The sequence below is a fragment of the Bombina bombina genome, unplaced genomic scaffold (assembly GCF_027579735.1).
Source record: "Bombina bombina isolate aBomBom1 unplaced genomic scaffold, aBomBom1.pri scaffold_2563, whole genome shotgun sequence".
Classification (NCBI taxonomy): domain Eukaryota; kingdom Metazoa; phylum Chordata; class Amphibia; order Anura; family Bombinatoridae; genus Bombina; species Bombina bombina.
Window position 1 is genome coordinate 5,774 of NW_026512508.1, and position 18,819 is coordinate 24,592.

Here is an 18,819-nt window from a genome sequence, read left to right on the forward strand (position 1 = left end):
TGTCCCTTTAAGTTTACCAACAACCTACTTACTGCAAAATTGAAAGTCCATTTCTCTCTGCTTATCCTCCCTTGATCTGTCTGCAGCCTTCAATACGGTTGACCCTCTCTTGCTCCAAACCCTCCAATCCTTCGGCATTTGCAACACAACCCTCTTATGGTTCTCTTCCTACCTGTCTAACCGTACCTTTAGTGTAGCCTTCTCTGGGGCATCCTCTGCCCCGTTGCCCCTTTTTGCTGGGGTACCGCAAGGCTCTTTCTTCGGTTCCCTTCTTTTCTCAATCTACACGTCGTCATTAGGTTCCTTAATAAAGTCCCATGGGTTTCAATATCATTTGTATGTAGATGACACCCAAATCTACCTCTCTGCACCAAACCTATCTCCTTCCTGCAACCCATATCGCTAACTGTCTCATATCTCATCCTGGATGTCCTCTCACTACCTTAAGCTAACTCTCCAAAACTGAGCTCCTTATTTACCCCCCATTTTTCTATAACTGTTGATAACTCCATCATTAGCCCTACCCCGCATGCCCGATGTCTTAGGGTCACACTTGACTCAGATCTTTCTTTCACTCCTCACATTCAGTCCTTGGCTACATCCTGCTGCATCCACCTTTAAAAATATCTCTAAAATTAGACATTTCCTTACACAAAACACAACTAAGATTTGAATCCACTCTCTCATCCTTTCCAGCCTCGACTACTGCAATTCCATCCTCTCTGGTCTCCCTAGCTGCTGCCTAGCTCCTTTACAAACCATAACGAATGCCTCTGCCAGGCTCATCTTCCTTACACGTCGCTCTTCATCTGCTGCACCTCTCTGCCAATTCCTTCACTGGCTTCATCTTTCCTCAAGGATTAAACACAAAATTCCGACTGACATACAAGGCCCCCAACTGCACTGCCTCCCCCATATATTTAAGACCTTGTCTTCAGATACTCTGCTCACAACCTCCTTCTCTTGTTACCTCCTAACATTCCTGTCTACAGGGCTTCTCCAGACTGGCTCCTATCTTGTGGAACTCTCTGCCTCCCTCCACACGATTCTCCCCTAGTTTTGAAAGCTTTAAGCACTCCCTAAAGACTATTGTTCAGGGATGCATACAACCTACACTAACCTTTCATAATACCAGTTCCTCTCCTCCTTTGCCATCACCTTCATAAGAGCTGACTACAACAGTGCAACTCTTGGCAGGGCCTTCTACCCATTTGATCCCTATAAATGTTACCTTGTATACCACGCCTATGTTTATAGTGCTGCGGAATCTGTTTGCGCTCTACAAATAACTGATAATAAATAATAATTAGGGTCAGATATAAAATAGACAATAAAAGAGCATGTGCAAACAAGGATAACACGGTTTACACTGCCATTTTTCTGCACACTCTCTTGCTTTATATCAGTCCACGGTTCATCTTAATTACTAATGAGATATTCACTTCCTGGTAAGCAGGAAGCGGCAAATTTGAAAGACATTACTTCCGAATCTGGCTGAGGTAAAGCACTCCCTGAGTCAGACAGTTCCCCCTCAGACAGAGCCTCCCTACTCCCCAAATCAGAGCCCTGGGAGGGTACATCGGAGATAGCCATCAGAAGTCGCAGGGACCCCATGGGCCTCTGCCCTACTGCGTTTACCTTGAAAAATTGGTAACTTAGATAAAACTTCTGAAAGAGTGCATGACATAACTGCAGCCATATCTTGCAGAGTAAATGAAGCAGACACAGTGGAAGAAACCGGCATTGCTTGAGTGGGCTTTAAAGGCTGTGACGCTTGGGAAGAAAGTTGCGGCATATCCTGAAGTTCCTCAGGCTGAACACATTCCTTAGAACTATCTTTATTAAAAAAATATATATTTTCTTTGCACTGTAAAGCCCTTTCAATACATGCGGGACAAAGTGTAACAGGGGGTTCCACAATGGCATCTAAACACATATGACATGTGCTTTGCTCCATGTCCTCCATGATATACAGAAAAGCAATGGCAGGCTTGGATTACGTCTCTAAAATCTAGCTAATCCAATTTAAAGTACTTTGTCTTTAAAAGCCATCCACTGTAAAAAGCGTTCTCTTTTATTTTATATAAGAAACTAGACAGAGATAGGCTTCTTCTTACATATAGCTAACCCTGTAACGTAGCTTTAAGATAGACACAGGAAAACCGTTTATGACCTTTGAATATAAAAGAAAAAAATACAGTCACCCTGCTGCGGCTCCTACCTGCCTCCACGCTCTCAACACTAAAATCTCTTGTCCGGAGCACCTAAGATCGCTTGTGAGGATAAGTAACAAGCGGACCTAGGAACTGAGAGGCAGCGCTGTTATGTCGGAACCCGGATAGAGGAAACTGCGCAAAAGCGCGCAAACACCAAGCTCCGCCCATTGTGTGCGGAACATAACATCTGTCCTCTGTGGAATGGATTTTTACACAAACAAGTACCGCCATTAACCGCAGTCTTATTAAAGGGATATCAAAAACCTTCTTATCCCTCCTGAATAACCCAGCGTCAGCCAGCTCTGTAGTTCAATAAAGAAATAGAGAGAGTTGCCCATATTAACGTCAAGCCACCATACTATTTATTCCAGCACTTCTAACCCATATGTGTTTGTTTCAAAAGTTAGAGTGTCTGGGGAAAAAAGAAGACAATATGTCTGTTCTCCTTCTCTGTGACCTCAGTGAGAATCTGCATACTGCCATAAAGCCTATAAGCCCATAGTATCAAAACGTAGAGTACAGTCGGTTCTGAGATATGCTGCAGGGCCCCAGAAACATAAAGTCTGCACTTACCTCCATGCTGAGGAACAGCATGAAAAACTCACAGTATCAGGGGGTCCACTCTTCCTCCTGAGGTCCTGTGCAGACAGAAGGGCCTTAGTTAAACTTCTCTAAAGCCATCACAGAAGAGCAGCATAAATGTGGGAGGCGCAGTGCAGGTAAAACTTCACCAGTTCCCAAAACCATAAGGTTATAAACTTCAGAGGCTGCTCCATATAAAAATAGTACACTTTGGCACCATTTAAAAATAAAAAACTCTTGATTGAAGAATCTAAACTAACACCTCACTTTACCTCTTCCTACCACTAATACAGGCAAAGAGAATGACTGGGTTGGAGGGGAAGGGAGGAGCTATTTATGCAGCTCTGCTTTGGAGCTCTTTGCCTTCTCCTGCTGACCAGGAGGCGATATCCCATAAGTAAGGATGAAATCCGTGGACTCGTCATATCTTGTAAAAGAAAAGACCTATTTGAGAAACAGGAGCCAGCAGGAATATGTAGACATCAGTATACATCTAAAACTTTGTGACTTGATTAGGAGTCTGAAAATCAGCACGTTATGTAAAAATAAACAAAACTATATTTTGTTACAAAAACACTCCCATATAGGCTACATAAGTGGAGCATCTACAAAACATTTATTTAAAGAAAAATCTAGTGTACAATGTCCCTTTTATATTTTTAAGGTCCCATAAAACCTGCAGAACCAATTACTTTTCCTGCATTTCTTATCTGATGAGAATTTAAACTTTGGCATTACTGTAAACTTAAAGGGTCAATAAACACCTTGTAATTACAAGACATATCTGTTGTCTTGCTATAGAATGACATATTAGCCAAGTCTAAACTTTAAGTCATGAAGTATAAAAAAAAAAAAACCTGTTGAAAGTACCTTTATTTGCAGCCAGTTTATGCCGAGCTGAACGCGTTTAATGAGGTGACGCTTCCACCTCTTAGTCAATAGCCGTGCTAGCAGTTAAATGTATATATTTTGGAATTAGAGCGATTACCGACTTTTGAAGTAACTTCTTGTCTTTTTTTTGTCTCTTTTTACAGGTTGCAATGGTGGAAGTTCAGCTAGATGGAGAATATGCCTATCCAACCGGTCTGTTGATTGCCTTTAGTGCATGCACAACGGTGTTGGTCGCTGTTCATCTCTTCGCGCTCATGATAAGCACGTGTATTCTTCCCCATATCGAAGCTGTTAGCAATGTCCATAATCTCAACTCTGTCAAAGAATCCCCACATGAGCGGATGCATCGGCATATTGAACTAGCCTGGGCCTTCTCCACAGTCATTGGCACTCTCCTGTTCCTGGCAGAGGTTGTATTGCTGTGTTGGGTAAAATTTCTCCCAGTGAACAGTCCAAAATCCTCTGTAAACGATTCTTCCATCAGCCCAGGAAAGGCAGCTGCGATTGCATCAACGTCCATCATGGTCCCATTTGGAGTAATTTTTATCATTTTTACTGTTCATTTCTACAGATCATTAGTTAGCCATAAAACAGACCGGCAGCTGAAGGATTTAACTGAACTTTCAGAGCTTGCTCAACTTCAGAATCAGTTAGACCATAGAGGAGACTCTGGACAATATCATCCTGGTCATTATGCATAAATATTAAAGTGCCATAAAACATGTTGAGATATGTGCATATCCTAAAAGGGCTAATTAAGTTAAAATAGTTTGCATTAAAAAAATGTTTAAAAATTGCTGACAAGTATTTTAAAATAATTTTCAAAATCGGTTACATAGCCATGCTGTCTGCAGTAGTCTGATCCACCACCCCTTATCAGTGTTTAGCTTCAGTAACACAGGCATCATATTTCAACTGAGTTCACAGCAGCTTAGTTGCTTCTAGGTATGCTACAGCAGATGAGTGTTAAAGTCTTGTATTCTACCACACAAAGGTGGATATAGATACAGCCATAAAAGGAATTGTGTGGGGGGAGTTAGAGCTGTACAATTCTGTAACTTAAAAGAAAGGTTAATGGCGAGGCACTGCAGTATAAATTTGCAGGTAAAGTAATTAAAGTACATATTATTATAATTTGTCGCTATCCCAACGTGTTTTATGTCCTTTAATATACCTTTTAAAGGGGTTAATGTATGTTTTGTTATATTGAATACAGTTCATAAACTGTCGGATTGACGTTTCCGTACTGTGTAGTTCCTTTTGAAATACAACATGCACTGTTACCACTGTAAAATATTAAGCAGATTGTAATACTAGGGATTTTGCTACTGGCCCTCAGCATGCTGCGTTGTGTCTAAAGGAGAAAGTATCTTTCTATACTTCCAGTCCACCAAAGAGTCTGCTCTTTACTAAAGAACGTACCCCTATAAAGGTGCTTGCCAAGGCTTACACTGTATGTGCCAAACTTCAGTTTAGAAAAGACAAGTCGTGGACCAATCTTGAAGTAGACAGAAGTCTGGAAATGAGTACTCAATATTCAAGCACATGCAGCTAATTTTTATGTAGCCACACAAAGTATAATCCTGCTTCTGTAATGTTTGCCTCTTCCATAAGGGCAAGCAATTTATTGTTTTGCATGTCACTGCAGGTCAGACTTTTAAGTAGCATGCAAAGGATTTAAGTGTAATTCAAATGCATGCATCACTTACCTTTTTGATTCACTGGATTGCTTTTGAGTTTTAAATATTAGTGTGTGTGTGTTTGTGTATATATGTGCATAAAGAAGTGTTTATTTTCTCAGCTTTTGTAAATCACACATTTTTATAGATCTTTTTCATTTGGAACGTCAACCTTATTGCTGCAAGTGCCTTCAGTGCATCATTTTAGTGCACTGATAGTTTTGCCATTACAAAATATTTTATAAGTACCAAATTTGTATCGATTTTCAGTGTATAAAATACCAATTTACAATATTACCATGCTCTTTTCACATAGCAAAGACAACAAATATGTGTTAGTAGAAATGGTTCAAGGGATACAGTTAATATTTAAGTGAGCATCATAGTTAAAACAAAACCTTGTTTGTGAGATATATATATATATAAAAAGAAAGAAAATAATTAAATCATGGATTTAAAAAAGATGTAAAAAAAGGGTTCTGTAGAGGATACCCAAAGTAAATTCAAAACCTTCAGGATATTATATTTAGTTCCAAGCATGTGGATCTATTATATCAGTTAGTCTAAACATAATCTTCAATAGGCAGCACGTATCCTAATGTTTCTTTAAAAAAAAAAGTGGAGCAAATTATTTCTCTGTAAACCATAAACAGAGTCCAGTAAAATGCCCACTCACAAAAGTTGCAGTACTCCTTTATGCTGACAGACAGGTGTTCTCACAATTTGTTCCCCAGCAGTGAAACTGGTCAGTAGCTCAATAAAAGACTTATAGGGACAGTCCAGTCAAAATAAAACTTTCATGATTCAGATAGGGCATTCCATTTTTAAACAACTTTCCAATTAACTTTTATCATCCCATTTGATTTGTTCTCTTGGTTTTCCTTGTTGAAAGCTGAACCTAGGGCAGACTCATATGCCAATTTCTAAGCCTTTGAAGGCCACTTCTTATCTCAGTGCATTTTGACAGTTTTCACAGCTAGTCCGTACTAGTTTGTTTGTGCCATATTGAAACTCTGTGCTTACTCATGTGGATTTAACTATGAGTCAGCCCTGATTGGCTAAAATACAAGTCTGTCAAAAGAACTTAAATATGGGGGTACTCTGCAGAGGCTTAGATACAAGGCAACCACAGAGAGGTAACAAGTATAGTAATATAATGCAAAACTAGGGAATAGGTAATAAAGGGATTATCTATCTTTTTAAACTATTACAATTCTGGAGTAGACTGTCCCTTTAAAGTAAAACCTGTAAATTTATTAAAACAAATCCAGAGGTGCTTTACACAACTATTACCCTCCTAATTAAATGAGTTTCTCAGTTAACCAGAGACATTTCTTTAGGCTTCTGAAATCAGTAGAACACACCTGAATACACTGCTTTAGTACCTCATTTAGGTCCTCCCGATTGTCTCTTTAGATGCTGTTAAATCGTGTTGCATATACTTTAGACCTGCTAGATAACCCCCTACATAGTCCTCCTGTCAGATGTGCTTCTTAAGACTCCCCCTTTTCCTGTTTGGTCAACTAGCAATATGTCCATAGGTATCATGCACTCTTTCTACCCAGAAGCTTGCTCGGCCAATAGTGTACATGCATGGAAGTAAAATCAATGCAGAATTTTTGTTTTGCTAAACTTGTAGATTTTACATTTTTTACTAGTGACAACATTTTTAAATGGGAGTACTTTTAAAATGAGCACTTTTTCATTATTTGATGGGTATATGATTTTTCTGGTTGGCACCTTCTTTATAAAACTTCTTCCTGTCTCCTGGGCAGCTTCAAATGTATCTGTGAACATTAATCAATTACCTCCAAACCAAAAGCAGACATCTTTGTACATTGCCTTATCTGAAGCATCTGGGAGATCAGGAAAAGAAAACTATGCTTTTTTTTGGGGGGGGGGCACTATAATGCTCACTTTAAAAGACTGTCCAAATATTTTATTATTCCCCTTTTTCTTTAATTATAGTCAAACTCCACAATATTTTATTGTTTTGCTATGACGGTTTGGGTGTTTTGCTCAAAAAAAGGTCTTAACCATACTTGATGTGCTTTTTTATTAAGCAGAAAATTTACTAAAAACTGTGAGGTGCATAGAACTGTTTCAATAAATACCCAACATTAACCGTCTTCTCCTGATTTTATAATGACTCTGTTTTGTATTGTCTAACTTAAAAAACACGTTTTGATTAACAAAGGGAACATGTCTGTATATTTTAATGTGACCCCTTTACTGATGGATTCTAGTAAGATCTTCTAACAATCATTCTGTTTTGCAGGTATATATTGATGCAATGTGTGTTTGAGATTTTGTTTTGTTTGTTTATTTTGTTTTTTTGTGCACTTTGTCTAAACCCTTGTAATAACTTAACTATTTGCAAAATCCTATGATCTGACTGTCCCCCCCCCCCCCCAAAAAAAAAAAATCTTATTTGTTTAAAACCTGTATAATATAATAAATTGGTATCCCCTGCATTTGGAGGGGGTTTCCCTTTAAAAGTATATGTTAAAGGGACATAATACTCATATGCTAAATCACTTGAAACTGATGCAGTATAACTGTATAAAGCTGACAGGAAAAATATCACCTGAGCATCTCTATGTAAAAAAGGAAGATTTTTACCTCACAATCTTCTAAGCTCAGCAGAGTAAGTTCTGTGTAAGAAGTTATACTTCACCTGCTCCCAACTGCAGGTAAAAAAAGAAATGGATGAAGAAATGAACAGCAGCCAATCAGCATCAGCAGTGCTGAGGGTCATGAACTCTTTTACTGTAATCTCATGAGATTTGATTAAATTTGTTCCTAATGATCACGTGACCACTATTGAGGACGTTTTTTCCACAGGCCCCTTAGCTGAAATCAATTGAAGAGGTTTTGCCGGGCCTGCATTTATAGCACAGCACTGGTAATACTGTGTACAGCACATGATTAGTTTGTAACTGTAAAAGAGCCGTAATAATTTTAATGCTGGTCTTTTTTTAAATTGAACTAACAGGAAGTAAATGTCCTAAGATTATATAACACATTATATATTAAAATAGAATATTTACAATAATTAATGGTAATTTTTGAGAGAGTCCTGGATACCAAACTCATTTACTTCCCATTGAAATTAATAATTGGATTAGTTTTTGCACAGTTTTTTTGTTTTTTTTTATACAACTATTCCTTCAAGAACAGAACCCTGATGTGAAGTGTTGTACCTAGGGCTATCTTACATGATTTAATCAAGTCAAGGAGATTTTAAATATTTTGTAGAGGATTGTATTCGTTCAGTCTTTTTTTTTTTTTATCTCTCTCTGTTTAAAGCTTGGCATCGTTGTTAGAGCTTGGTTTGCATTCTGCAAAGGACTTATTAGAGGGAGTAAATGTACTCTGCATTAAAATCTTGTCTGAGTAAGCCTTTAAGGTGGCTTAAACTAAGTATGCAACTTTTTAATTTGCTAAATATTTGACATAATTCTATTTATTAAAGCAGAATAATAAAGTTTCTAATTAAACTTGTTTTCCCTGAGTGCATGCCACATTTTGAACAGCACTCCACTCATCCAACAAACTATAATTTGAGTGTGTCCGAGCAGACAGTCACAGGATGTCCAAGCCAAATGATTAAAGTGATCGTAAATCCTAGCGTTTCTGAAAACGCTAGGATTTACCAATGCAACAAATAAAAGGGACTTTAAGTCATTAAGTATATAATACTTCATGCTGGAAGTTTCTTTGTCTGTAGCGTTCACCAAACAGAGTGCCTCAGGCAGCCCACGGCAGAACTCTTTATCACTGAGTTGATTTTAGCCAATAGCGTGCTAGCTATCCAGCATAATGCCAGTGGGCGGTGAACGCTGCAGACAAATAAAGGAACTTTCAGCATAGAAACATAGATATTGACGGCAGATAAGAGCCATAGGCCCAGCAAGTCTGCCCGACCTTACCTAACAGTATAAACTTATCTAGTTTGTAGGATAGCCCTATGCTTGTCCCATGCATTTTTAAAGTCCCCCACAGTGTTTGTTGCTCTACCTCTTGAGGAAGTTTATTCCATAAATCAATCACTCTTTCTGTAAAGAAGTGCTTCCTCAAATTACTCCTGAATCTACTACCCTTTAGCTTGAGCTCATGACCCCTTGTTCTTGAATTTTCCATTTTATGTAAAATACCCACAGCCTCAGTTTTACTAAACCCTTTAATGTACTTGAAAGTTGCTATCATATCACCTCTTTCCCTTCTCTCCTCTAAGCTATACATATTTAGGTCATTGAGCCTATCCTGGTAAGTTTTATTTTTTAGACCATGTACCATTTTGGTAGCCCTCCTTTGCACAGATTCAAGTTTGTTAATATCCTTCTGAAGATATGGCCTCCAGAACTGCACACAATACGCAAGATGAGGCCTAACTAATGATCTATAAAGTGGCATAAGAACCTTACTACTTCTGCTGCAAATACCTCTACCAATACATCCAAGCATTCTGCTAGCCTTACTCGCTGCATTACTACATTGTTTACTAAGTTTTAAATCATCTGAAATAATAATTCCCAAGTCCTGTTCCTCGTCTGTAACAGTCAGTAAAGTGTCATTGAGTCTGTAATTAACATTTGGATATTTTCTACTTCATGACTGAAAGTCCCCTTTATTTGTTGCACTGGTAAATCCTAGCATTTCAGAAACTCTAGGATTTACTATCACTTTAAGCTGTCTCCTGAAAATGGTCTTCATAGGTTGCAGCCAAGCTTGTCAGTAACATCATGATTATAAAGAATATAATAAATACAATGTGCAATAACAAATTTGGGCTCACTGCATTGTAGCCTTTTTTTCTTTCTTTTTTTGGTAGCAAAAAGCAAAACTATTAGTAATATGGAGTAAATGCTTATAGACACTAAGGACTCGTTTCTATTGAGGTGGTAAAGTTTGGAAACTGGTGATAAAAACATTTATCTCCATTAAAGTCTGTGGAGAATTTTTATGTTATCACCAGTTTCCAAACTTTACCACCTCAATGGAAACGAGTCCTTAGTGTCTATAAGCATTTACTCCATATAACTAATAGTTTTGCTTTTTGCTACCAAAAAAAAGGCTACAATGCAGTGAGCCCAAATTTGTTATTGCACATTGTATTTATTATATTCTTTATAATCATGATGTTACTGACAAGCTTGGCTGCAACCTATGAAGACCATTTTCAGAACACAGCTTAAAGTGATAGTAAATCCTAGAGTTTCTGAAATGCTAGGATTTACCAGTGCAACAAATAAAGGGGACTTTCAGTCATGAAGTAGATAATATCCAAATGTTAATTACAGACTCAATGACACTTTACTGACTGTTACAGACGAGGAACAGGACTTGGGAATTATTATTTCAGATGATTTAAAACTTAGTAAACAATGTAGTAATGCAGCGAGTAAGGCTAGCAGAATGCTTGGATGTATTGGTAGAGGTATTTGCAGCAGAAGTAGTAAGGTTCTTATGCCACTTTATAGATCATTAGTTAGGCCTCATCTTGCGTATTGTGTGCAGTTCTGGAGGCCATATCTTCAGAAGGATATTAACAAACTTGAATCTGTGCAAAGGAGGGCTACCAAAATGGTACATGGTCTAAAAAATAAAACTTACCAGGATAGGCTCAATGACCTAAATATGTATAGCTTAGAGGAGAGAAGGGAAAGAGGTGATATGATAGCAACTTTCAAGTACATTAAAGGGTTTAGTAAAACTGAGGCTGTGGGTATTTTACATAAAATGGAAAATTCAAGAACAAGGGGTCATGAGCTCAAGCTAAAGGGTAGTAGATTCAGGAGTAATTTGAGGAAGCACTTCTTTACAGAAAGAGTGATTGATTTATGGAATAAACTTCCTCAAGAGGGTAGAGCAACAAACACTGTGGGGGACTTTAAAAATGCATGGGACAAGCATAGGGCTATCCTACAAACTAGATAAGTTTATACTGTTAGGTAAGGTCGGGCAGACTTGCTGGGCCTATGGCTCTTATCTGCCGTCAATATCTATGTTTCTATGCTGAAAGTTCCTTTATTTGTCTGCAGCGTTCACCGCCCACTGCATTATGCTGGATAGCTAGCTCGCTATTGGTTAAAATCACCTCAGTGATAAAAAGAGTTCTGCCGTGGGCTGCCTGAGGCACTCCGTTTGGTGAACACTACAGACAAAGAAACTTCCAGCATGAAGTATTATATACTTAATGACTTAAAGTCCCCTTTATTTGTTGCATTGGTAAATCCTTGCGTTTCACTTTAATCATTTAGGTTGGACATCCTGTGACTGTCTGCTCGGACGCACTCAAATTATAGTTTGTTGGATGAGTGGAATGTGTTCAAAATGTGGCATGCACTCAGGGAAAACAAGTTTAATTTAGAAACTTTATTCTGCTTTAATAAATAGAATTATGTCAAATATTTAGCAAATTAAGAACGTTGCATACTTCAGTTTAAGCCACTTAAAAGGCTCTTACTCAGACAAGATTTTAATGCAGAGTACATTTACTCCCTCTAATAAGTCTTTGCAGAATGCAACCAAGCTCTAACAACGCTGCCAAGCTTTAAACAGAGAGAGATAAAAAAAAAAAAGACTGAACGAATACAATCCTCTACAAAAATATTTAAAATCTCCTTGACTTGATTAAATCATGTACAGGTAGCCCTAGGTACACACTTCACATCAGGGTTCTGTTCTTGAAGGAATAGTTGTATTAAAAAAAAACCTGTGCAAAACTAATCCAATTATATCATTTCAATGGGAAGTAAATGAGTTTGGTTCCAGGACTCTCTCAAAATTACATTAATATTGTAATATTATATCTTAATATATAATGTGTTATATAATATTAGGACATTTACTTCCTGTTAGGTTCAATTTAAAAAAAGACCAGCATTAAAAATTATTACGGCTCTTTTACAGTTTACAAACTACTCATGTGCTGTACACAGTATTACAGTGCTGTGCTATAAATGCAGGCGGCAAAAACTCTTCAATTGATTTCAGCTAAGGGGCCTAGTGAAAAAACGTCCTCAATAGTGGTCACGTGATCATTAGGAACAAATTTAATCAAATCTCATGAGATTACAGTAAAAGAGTTCATGACCTTAGCACTGCTGATGCTGATTGGCTGCTGTTCATTTCTTCATTTTTTTTTACCTGCAGTTGGGAGCAGGTGAAGTATAACTTCTTACACAGAACTTACTCTGCTGAGCTGAGGAGATTGTGAGGTAAAATATCTTCCTTTTTTACATAGAGATGCTCAGGTGATATTTTCCTGTCAGCTTTAACAGTTATACTGCATCAGTTTCAAGTGATTTAGCATATGAGTATTATGTCCCTTTAACATATACTTTTAAAGGAAACCCCTCCAAATGCAGGGGATACCATTTATTATATTATACAGGTTTTAAAACAAATAAGATTTTTTTTTTTTGGGGGGGGGGGGGGACAGTCAGATCATAGCATTTTGCAAAATAGTTAAGTTATTACAAGGGTTTAGACAAAGTGCACAAAAAAACAAATAAACAAACAAAACAAAATCTCAAACACACATTGCATCAATATATACCTGCAAAACAGAATGATTGTTAGAAGATCTTACTAGAATCCATCAGTAAAGGGGTCACATTAAAATATACAGACATGTTCCCTTTGTTAATCAAAAACGTTGTTTTTTAAGTTAGACAATACAAAACAGAGTCATTATAAAATCAGGAGAAGACGGTTAATGTTGGGTATTTATTGAAACAGTTCTATGCACCTCACAGTTTTTAGTAAATTTTCTGCTTAATAAAAAAGCACATCAAGTATGGTTAAGACCTTTTTTGAGCAAAACACCCAAACCGTCATAGCAAACAATAAAATATTGTGGAGTTTGACTATAATTAAAGAAAAAGGGGAATAATAAAATATTTGGACAGTCTTTTAAAGTGAGCATTATAGTGCCCCCCCCCCAAAAAAAAGCATAGTTTTCTTTTCCTGATCTCCCAGATGCTTCAGATAAGGCAATGTACAAAGATGTCTGCTTTTGGTTTGGAGGTAATTGATTAATGTTCACAGATACATTTGAAGCTGCCCAGGAGACAGGAAGAAGTTTTATAAAGAAGGTGCCAACCAGAAAAATCATATACCCATCAAATAATGAAAAAGTGCTCATTTTAAAAGTACTCCCATTTAAAAATGTTGTCACTAGTAAAAAATGTAAAATCTACAAGTTTAGCAAAACAAAAATTCTGCATTGATTTTACTTCCATGCATGTACACTATTGGCCGAGCAAGCTTCTGGGTAGAAAGAGTGCATGATACCTATGGACATATTGCTAGTTGACCAAACAGGAAAAGGGGGAGTCTTAAGAAGCACATCTGACAGGAGGACTATGTAGGGGGTTATCTAGCAGGTCTAAAGTATATGCAACACGATTTAACAGCATCTAAAGAGACAATCGGGAGGACCTAAATGAGGTACTAAAGCAGTGTATTCAGGTGTGTTCTACTGATTTCAGAAGCCTAAAGAAATGTCTCTGGTTAACTGAGAAACTCATTTAATTAGGAGGGTAATAGTTGTGTAAAGCACCTCTGGATTTGTTTTAATAAATTTACAGGTTTTACTTTAAAGGGACAGTCTACTCCAGAATTGTAATAGTTTAAAAAGATAGATAATCCCTTTATTACCTATTCCCTAGTTTTGCATTATATTACTATACTTGTTACCTCTCTGTGGTTGCCTTGTATCTAAGCCTCTGCAGAGTACCCCCATATTTAAGTTCTTTTGACAGACTTGTATTTTAGCCAATCAGGGCTGACTCATAGTTAAATCCACATGAGTAAGCACAGAGTTTCAATATGGCACAAACAAACTAGTACGGACTAGCTGTGAAAACTGTCAAAATGCACTGAGATAAGAAGTGGCCTTCAAAGGCTTAGAAATTGGCATATGAGTCTGCCTAGGTTCAGCTTTCAACAAGGAAAACCAAGAGAACAAATCAAATGGGATGATAAAAGTTAATTGGAAAGTTGTTTAAAAATGGAATGCCCTATCTGAATCATGAAAGTTTTATTTTGACTGGACTGTCCCTATAAGTCTTTTATTGAGCTACTGACCAGTTTCACTGCTGGGGAACAAATTGTGAGAACACCTGTCTGTCAGCATAAAGGAGTACTGCAACTTTTGTGAGTGGGCATTTTACTGGACTCGTTTATGGTTTACAGAGAAATAATTTGCTCCACTTTTTTTTTTAAAGAAACATTAGGATACGTGCTGCCTATTGAAGATTATGTTTAGACTAACTGATATAATAGATCCACATGCTTGGAACTAAATATAATATCCTGAAGGTTTTGAATTTACTTTGGGTATCCTCTACAGAACCCTTTTTTTACATCTTTTTTAAATCCATGATTTAATTATTTTCTTTCTTTTTATATATATATATATCTCACAAACAAGGTTTTGTTTTAACTATGATGCTCACTTAAATATTAACTGTATCCCTTGAACCATTTCTACTAACACATATTTGTTGTCTTTGCTATGTGAAAAGAGCATGGTAATATTGTAAATTGGTATTTTATACACTGAAAATCGATACAAATTTGGTACTTATAAAATATTTTGTAATGGCAAAACTATCAGTGCACTAAAATGATGCACTGAAGGCACTTGCAGCAATAAGGTTGACGTTCCAAATGAAAAAGATCTATAAAAATGTGTGATTTACAAAAGCTGAGAAAATAAACACTTCTTTATGCACATATATACACAAACACACACACACTAATATTTAAAACTCAAAAGCAATCCAGTGAATCAAAAAGGTAAGTGATGCATGCATTTGAATTACACTTAAATCCTTTGCATGCTACTTAAAAGTCTGACCTGCAGTGACATGCAAAACAATAAATTGCTTGCCCTTATGGAAGAGGCAAACATTACAGAAGCAGGATTATACTTTGTGTGGCTACATAAAAATTAGCTGCATGTGCTTGAATATTGAGTACTCATTTCCAGACTTCTGTCTACTTCAAGATTGGTCCACGACTTGTCTTTTCTAAACTGAAGTTTGGCACATACAGTGTAAGCCTTGGCAAGCACCTTTATAGGGGTACGTTCTTTAGTAAAGAGCAGACTCTTTGGTGGACTGGAAGTATAGAAAGATACTTTCTCCTTTAGACACAACGCAGCATGCTGAGGGCCAGTAGCAAAATCCCTAGTATTACAATCTGCTTAATATTTTACAGTGGTAACAGTGCATGTTGTATTTCAAAAGGAACTACACAGTACGGAAACGTCAATCCGACAGTTTATGAACTGTATTCAATATAACAAAACATACATTAACCCCTTTAAAAGGTATATTAAAGGACATAAAACACGTTGGGATAGCGACAAATTATAATAATATGTACTTTAATTACTTTACCTGCAAATTTATACTGCAGTGCCTCGCCATTAACCTTTCTTTTAAGTTACAGAATTGTACAGCTCTAACTCCCCCCACACAATTCCTTTTATGGCTGTATCTATATCCACCTTTGTGTGGTAGAATACAAGACTTTAACACTCATCTGCTGTAGCATACCTAGAAGCAACTAAGCTGCTGTGAACTCAGTTGAAATATGATGCCTGTGTTACTGAAGCTAAACACTGATAAGGGGTGGTGGATCAGACTACTGCAGACAGCATGGCTATGTAACCGATTTTGAAAATTATTTTAAAATACTTGTCAGCAATTTTTAAACATTTTTTTAATGCAAACTATTTTAACTTAATTAGCCCTTTTAGGATATGCACATATCTCAACATGTTTTATGGCACTTTAATATTTATGCATAATGACCAGGATGATATTGTCCAGAGTCTCCTCTATGGTCTAACTGATTCTGAAGTTGAGCAAGCTCTGAAAGTTCAGTTAAATCCTTCAGCTGCCGGTCTGTTTTATGGCTAACTAATGATCTGTAGAAATGAACAGTAAAAATGATAAAAATTACTCCAAATGGGACCATGATGGACGTTGATGCAATCGCAGCTGCCTTTCCTGGGCTGATGGAAGAATCGTTTACAGAGGATTTTGGACTGTTCACTGGGAGAAATTTTACCCAACACAGCAATACAACCTCTGCCAGGAACAGGAGAGTGCCAATGACTGTGGAGAAGGCCCAGGCTAGTTCAATATGCCGATGCATCCGCTCATGTGGGGATTCTTTGACAGAGTTGAGATTATGGACATTGCTAACAGCTTCGATATGGGAAGAATACACGTGCTTATCATGAGCGCGAAGAGATGAACAGCGACCAACACCGTTGTGCATGCACTAAAGGCAATCAACAGACCGGTTGGATAGGCATATTCTCCATCTAGCTGAACTTCCACCATTGCAACCTGTAAAAAGAGACAAAAAAAAGACAAGAAGTTACTTCAAAAGTCGGTAATCGCTCTAATTCCAAAATATATACATTTAACTGCTAGCACGGCTATTGACTAAGAGGTGGAAGCGTCACCTCATTAAACGCGTTCAGCTCGGCATAAACTGGCTGCAAATAAAGGTACTTTCAACAGGTTTTTTTTTTTTTATACTTCATGACTTAAAGTTTAGACTTGGCTAATATGTCATTCTATAGCAAGACAACAGATATGTCTTGTATTACAAGGTGTTTATTGACCCTTTAAGTTTACAGTAATGCCAAAGTTTAAATTCTCATCAGATAAGAAATGCAGGAAAAGTAATTGGTTCTGCAGGTTTTATGGGACCTTAAAAATATAAAAGGGACATTGTACACTAGATTTTTCTTTAAATAAATGTTTTGTAGATGCTCCACTTATGTAGCCTATATGGGAGTGTTTTTGTAACAAAATATAGTTTTGTTTATTTTTACATAACGTGCTGATTTTCAGACTCCTAATCAAGTCACAAAGTTTTAGATGTATACTGATGTCTACATATTCCTGCTGGCTCCTGTTTCTCAAATGGGTCTTTTCTTTTACAAGATATGACGAGTCCACGGATTTCATCCTTACTTATGGGATATCGCCTCCTGGTCAGCAGGAGAAGGCAAAGAGCTCCAAGCAGAGCTGCATAAATAGCTCCTCCCTTCCCCCCAACCCAGTCATTCTCTTTGCCTGTGTTAGTGATAGGAGTGAGGTAAAGTGAGGTGTTAGTTTAGATTCTTCAATCAAGAGTTTATTATTTTTAAATGGTGCCAAAGTGTACTATTTTTATTGGAGCAGCCTCTGAGTTTATAACCTTATGGTTTTGGGAACTGGTGAGTTTACCTGCACTGCGCCTCCCACATTTATGCTGCTCTTCTGTGATGGCTTTAGAGAAGTTTAACTAAGGCCCTTCTGTCTGCACAGGACCTCAGGAGGAAGAGTGGACCCCCTGATACTGTGAGTTTTTCATGCTGTTCCTCAGCATGGAGGTAAGTGCACTTTATGTTTCTGGGGCCCTGCAGCATATCTCAGAACGACTGTACTCTACGTTTTGATACTATGGGCTTATAGGCTTTATGGCAGTATGCAGATTCTCACTGAGGTCACAGAGAATGAGAACAGACATATTGTCTTCTTTTTTCCCCAGACACTCTAACTTTTGAAACAAACACATATGGGTTAGAAGTGCTGGAAATAGTATGGTGGCTTGACGCTAATATGGGCAACTCTCTCTATTTCTTTATTGAACTACAGAGCTGGCTGACGCTGGGTTATTCAGGAGGGATAAGAAGGTTTTTGATATCCCTTTTAAGACTGCGGTTAATGGCGGTACTTGTTTGTGTAAAAATCCATTCCACAGAGGACGGATGTTATGTTCCGCACACAATGGGCGGGCTTGGTGTTGGCGCGCTTTTGCGCAGTTTCCTCTATCCGGGTTCCGACATAACAGCGCTGCCTCTCAGTTCCTAGTCCGCTTGTTACTTATCTCACAAGCGATCTTAGGTGCTCCGGACAAGAGATTTTAGTGTTGAGAGCGTGGAGGCAGGTAGGAGCGCAGAGGGTGACTGTTTTTTTTCTTTTATATTACAAGTCATAAACGGTTTCCTGTGTCTATCTTAAAGCTACGTTACAGGGTTAGCTATATGTAAGAAGAAGCCTATCTCTGTCTAGTTTCTTATATAAAATAAAAGAGAACGTTTTTACAGTGGATGGCTTTTAAAGACAAAGTACTTTAAATTGGATTAGCTAGATTTTAGAGACGTAATCCAAGCCTGCCATTGCTTTTTCTGTATATCATGGAGGACATGGAGCAAAGCACATGTATATGTGTTTAGATGCCATTGTGGAACCCCCTGTTACACTTTGTCCCGCATGTATTGAAAGGGCTTTACAGTGCAAAGAAAATATATTTTTTTAATAAAGATAGTTCTAAGGAATGTGTTCAGCCTGAGGAACTTCAGGATATGCCGCAACTTTCTTCCCAAGCGTCACAGCCTTTAAAGCCCACTCAAGCAATGCCGGTTTCTT

General features: G+C 37.6%; 1 protein-coding gene and 1 pseudogene across 1 annotated transcript; one reads left to right on the plus strand and one right to left on the minus strand.

Moving 5' to 3' along the window:
* The first annotated feature begins 3,812 nt into the window (after positions 1 to 3,812).
* Positions 3,813 to 6,265, plus strand: LOC128644337 (calcium release-activated calcium channel protein 1-like). The gene has a single exon (XM_053696994.1). The coding sequence runs from the start codon at positions 3,839 to 3,841 to the stop codon at positions 4,388 to 4,390; it is 552 nt and encodes a 183-aa protein (XP_053552969.1). The 5' UTR covers positions 3,813 to 3,838; the 3' UTR covers positions 4,391 to 6,265.
* An 8,323-nt stretch (positions 6,266 to 14,588) lies between these two features.
* Positions 14,589 to 16,737, minus strand: LOC128644338 (calcium release-activated calcium channel protein 1-like; annotated as a pseudogene).
* Between the last annotated feature and the right edge of the window lie 2,082 nt (positions 16,738 to 18,819).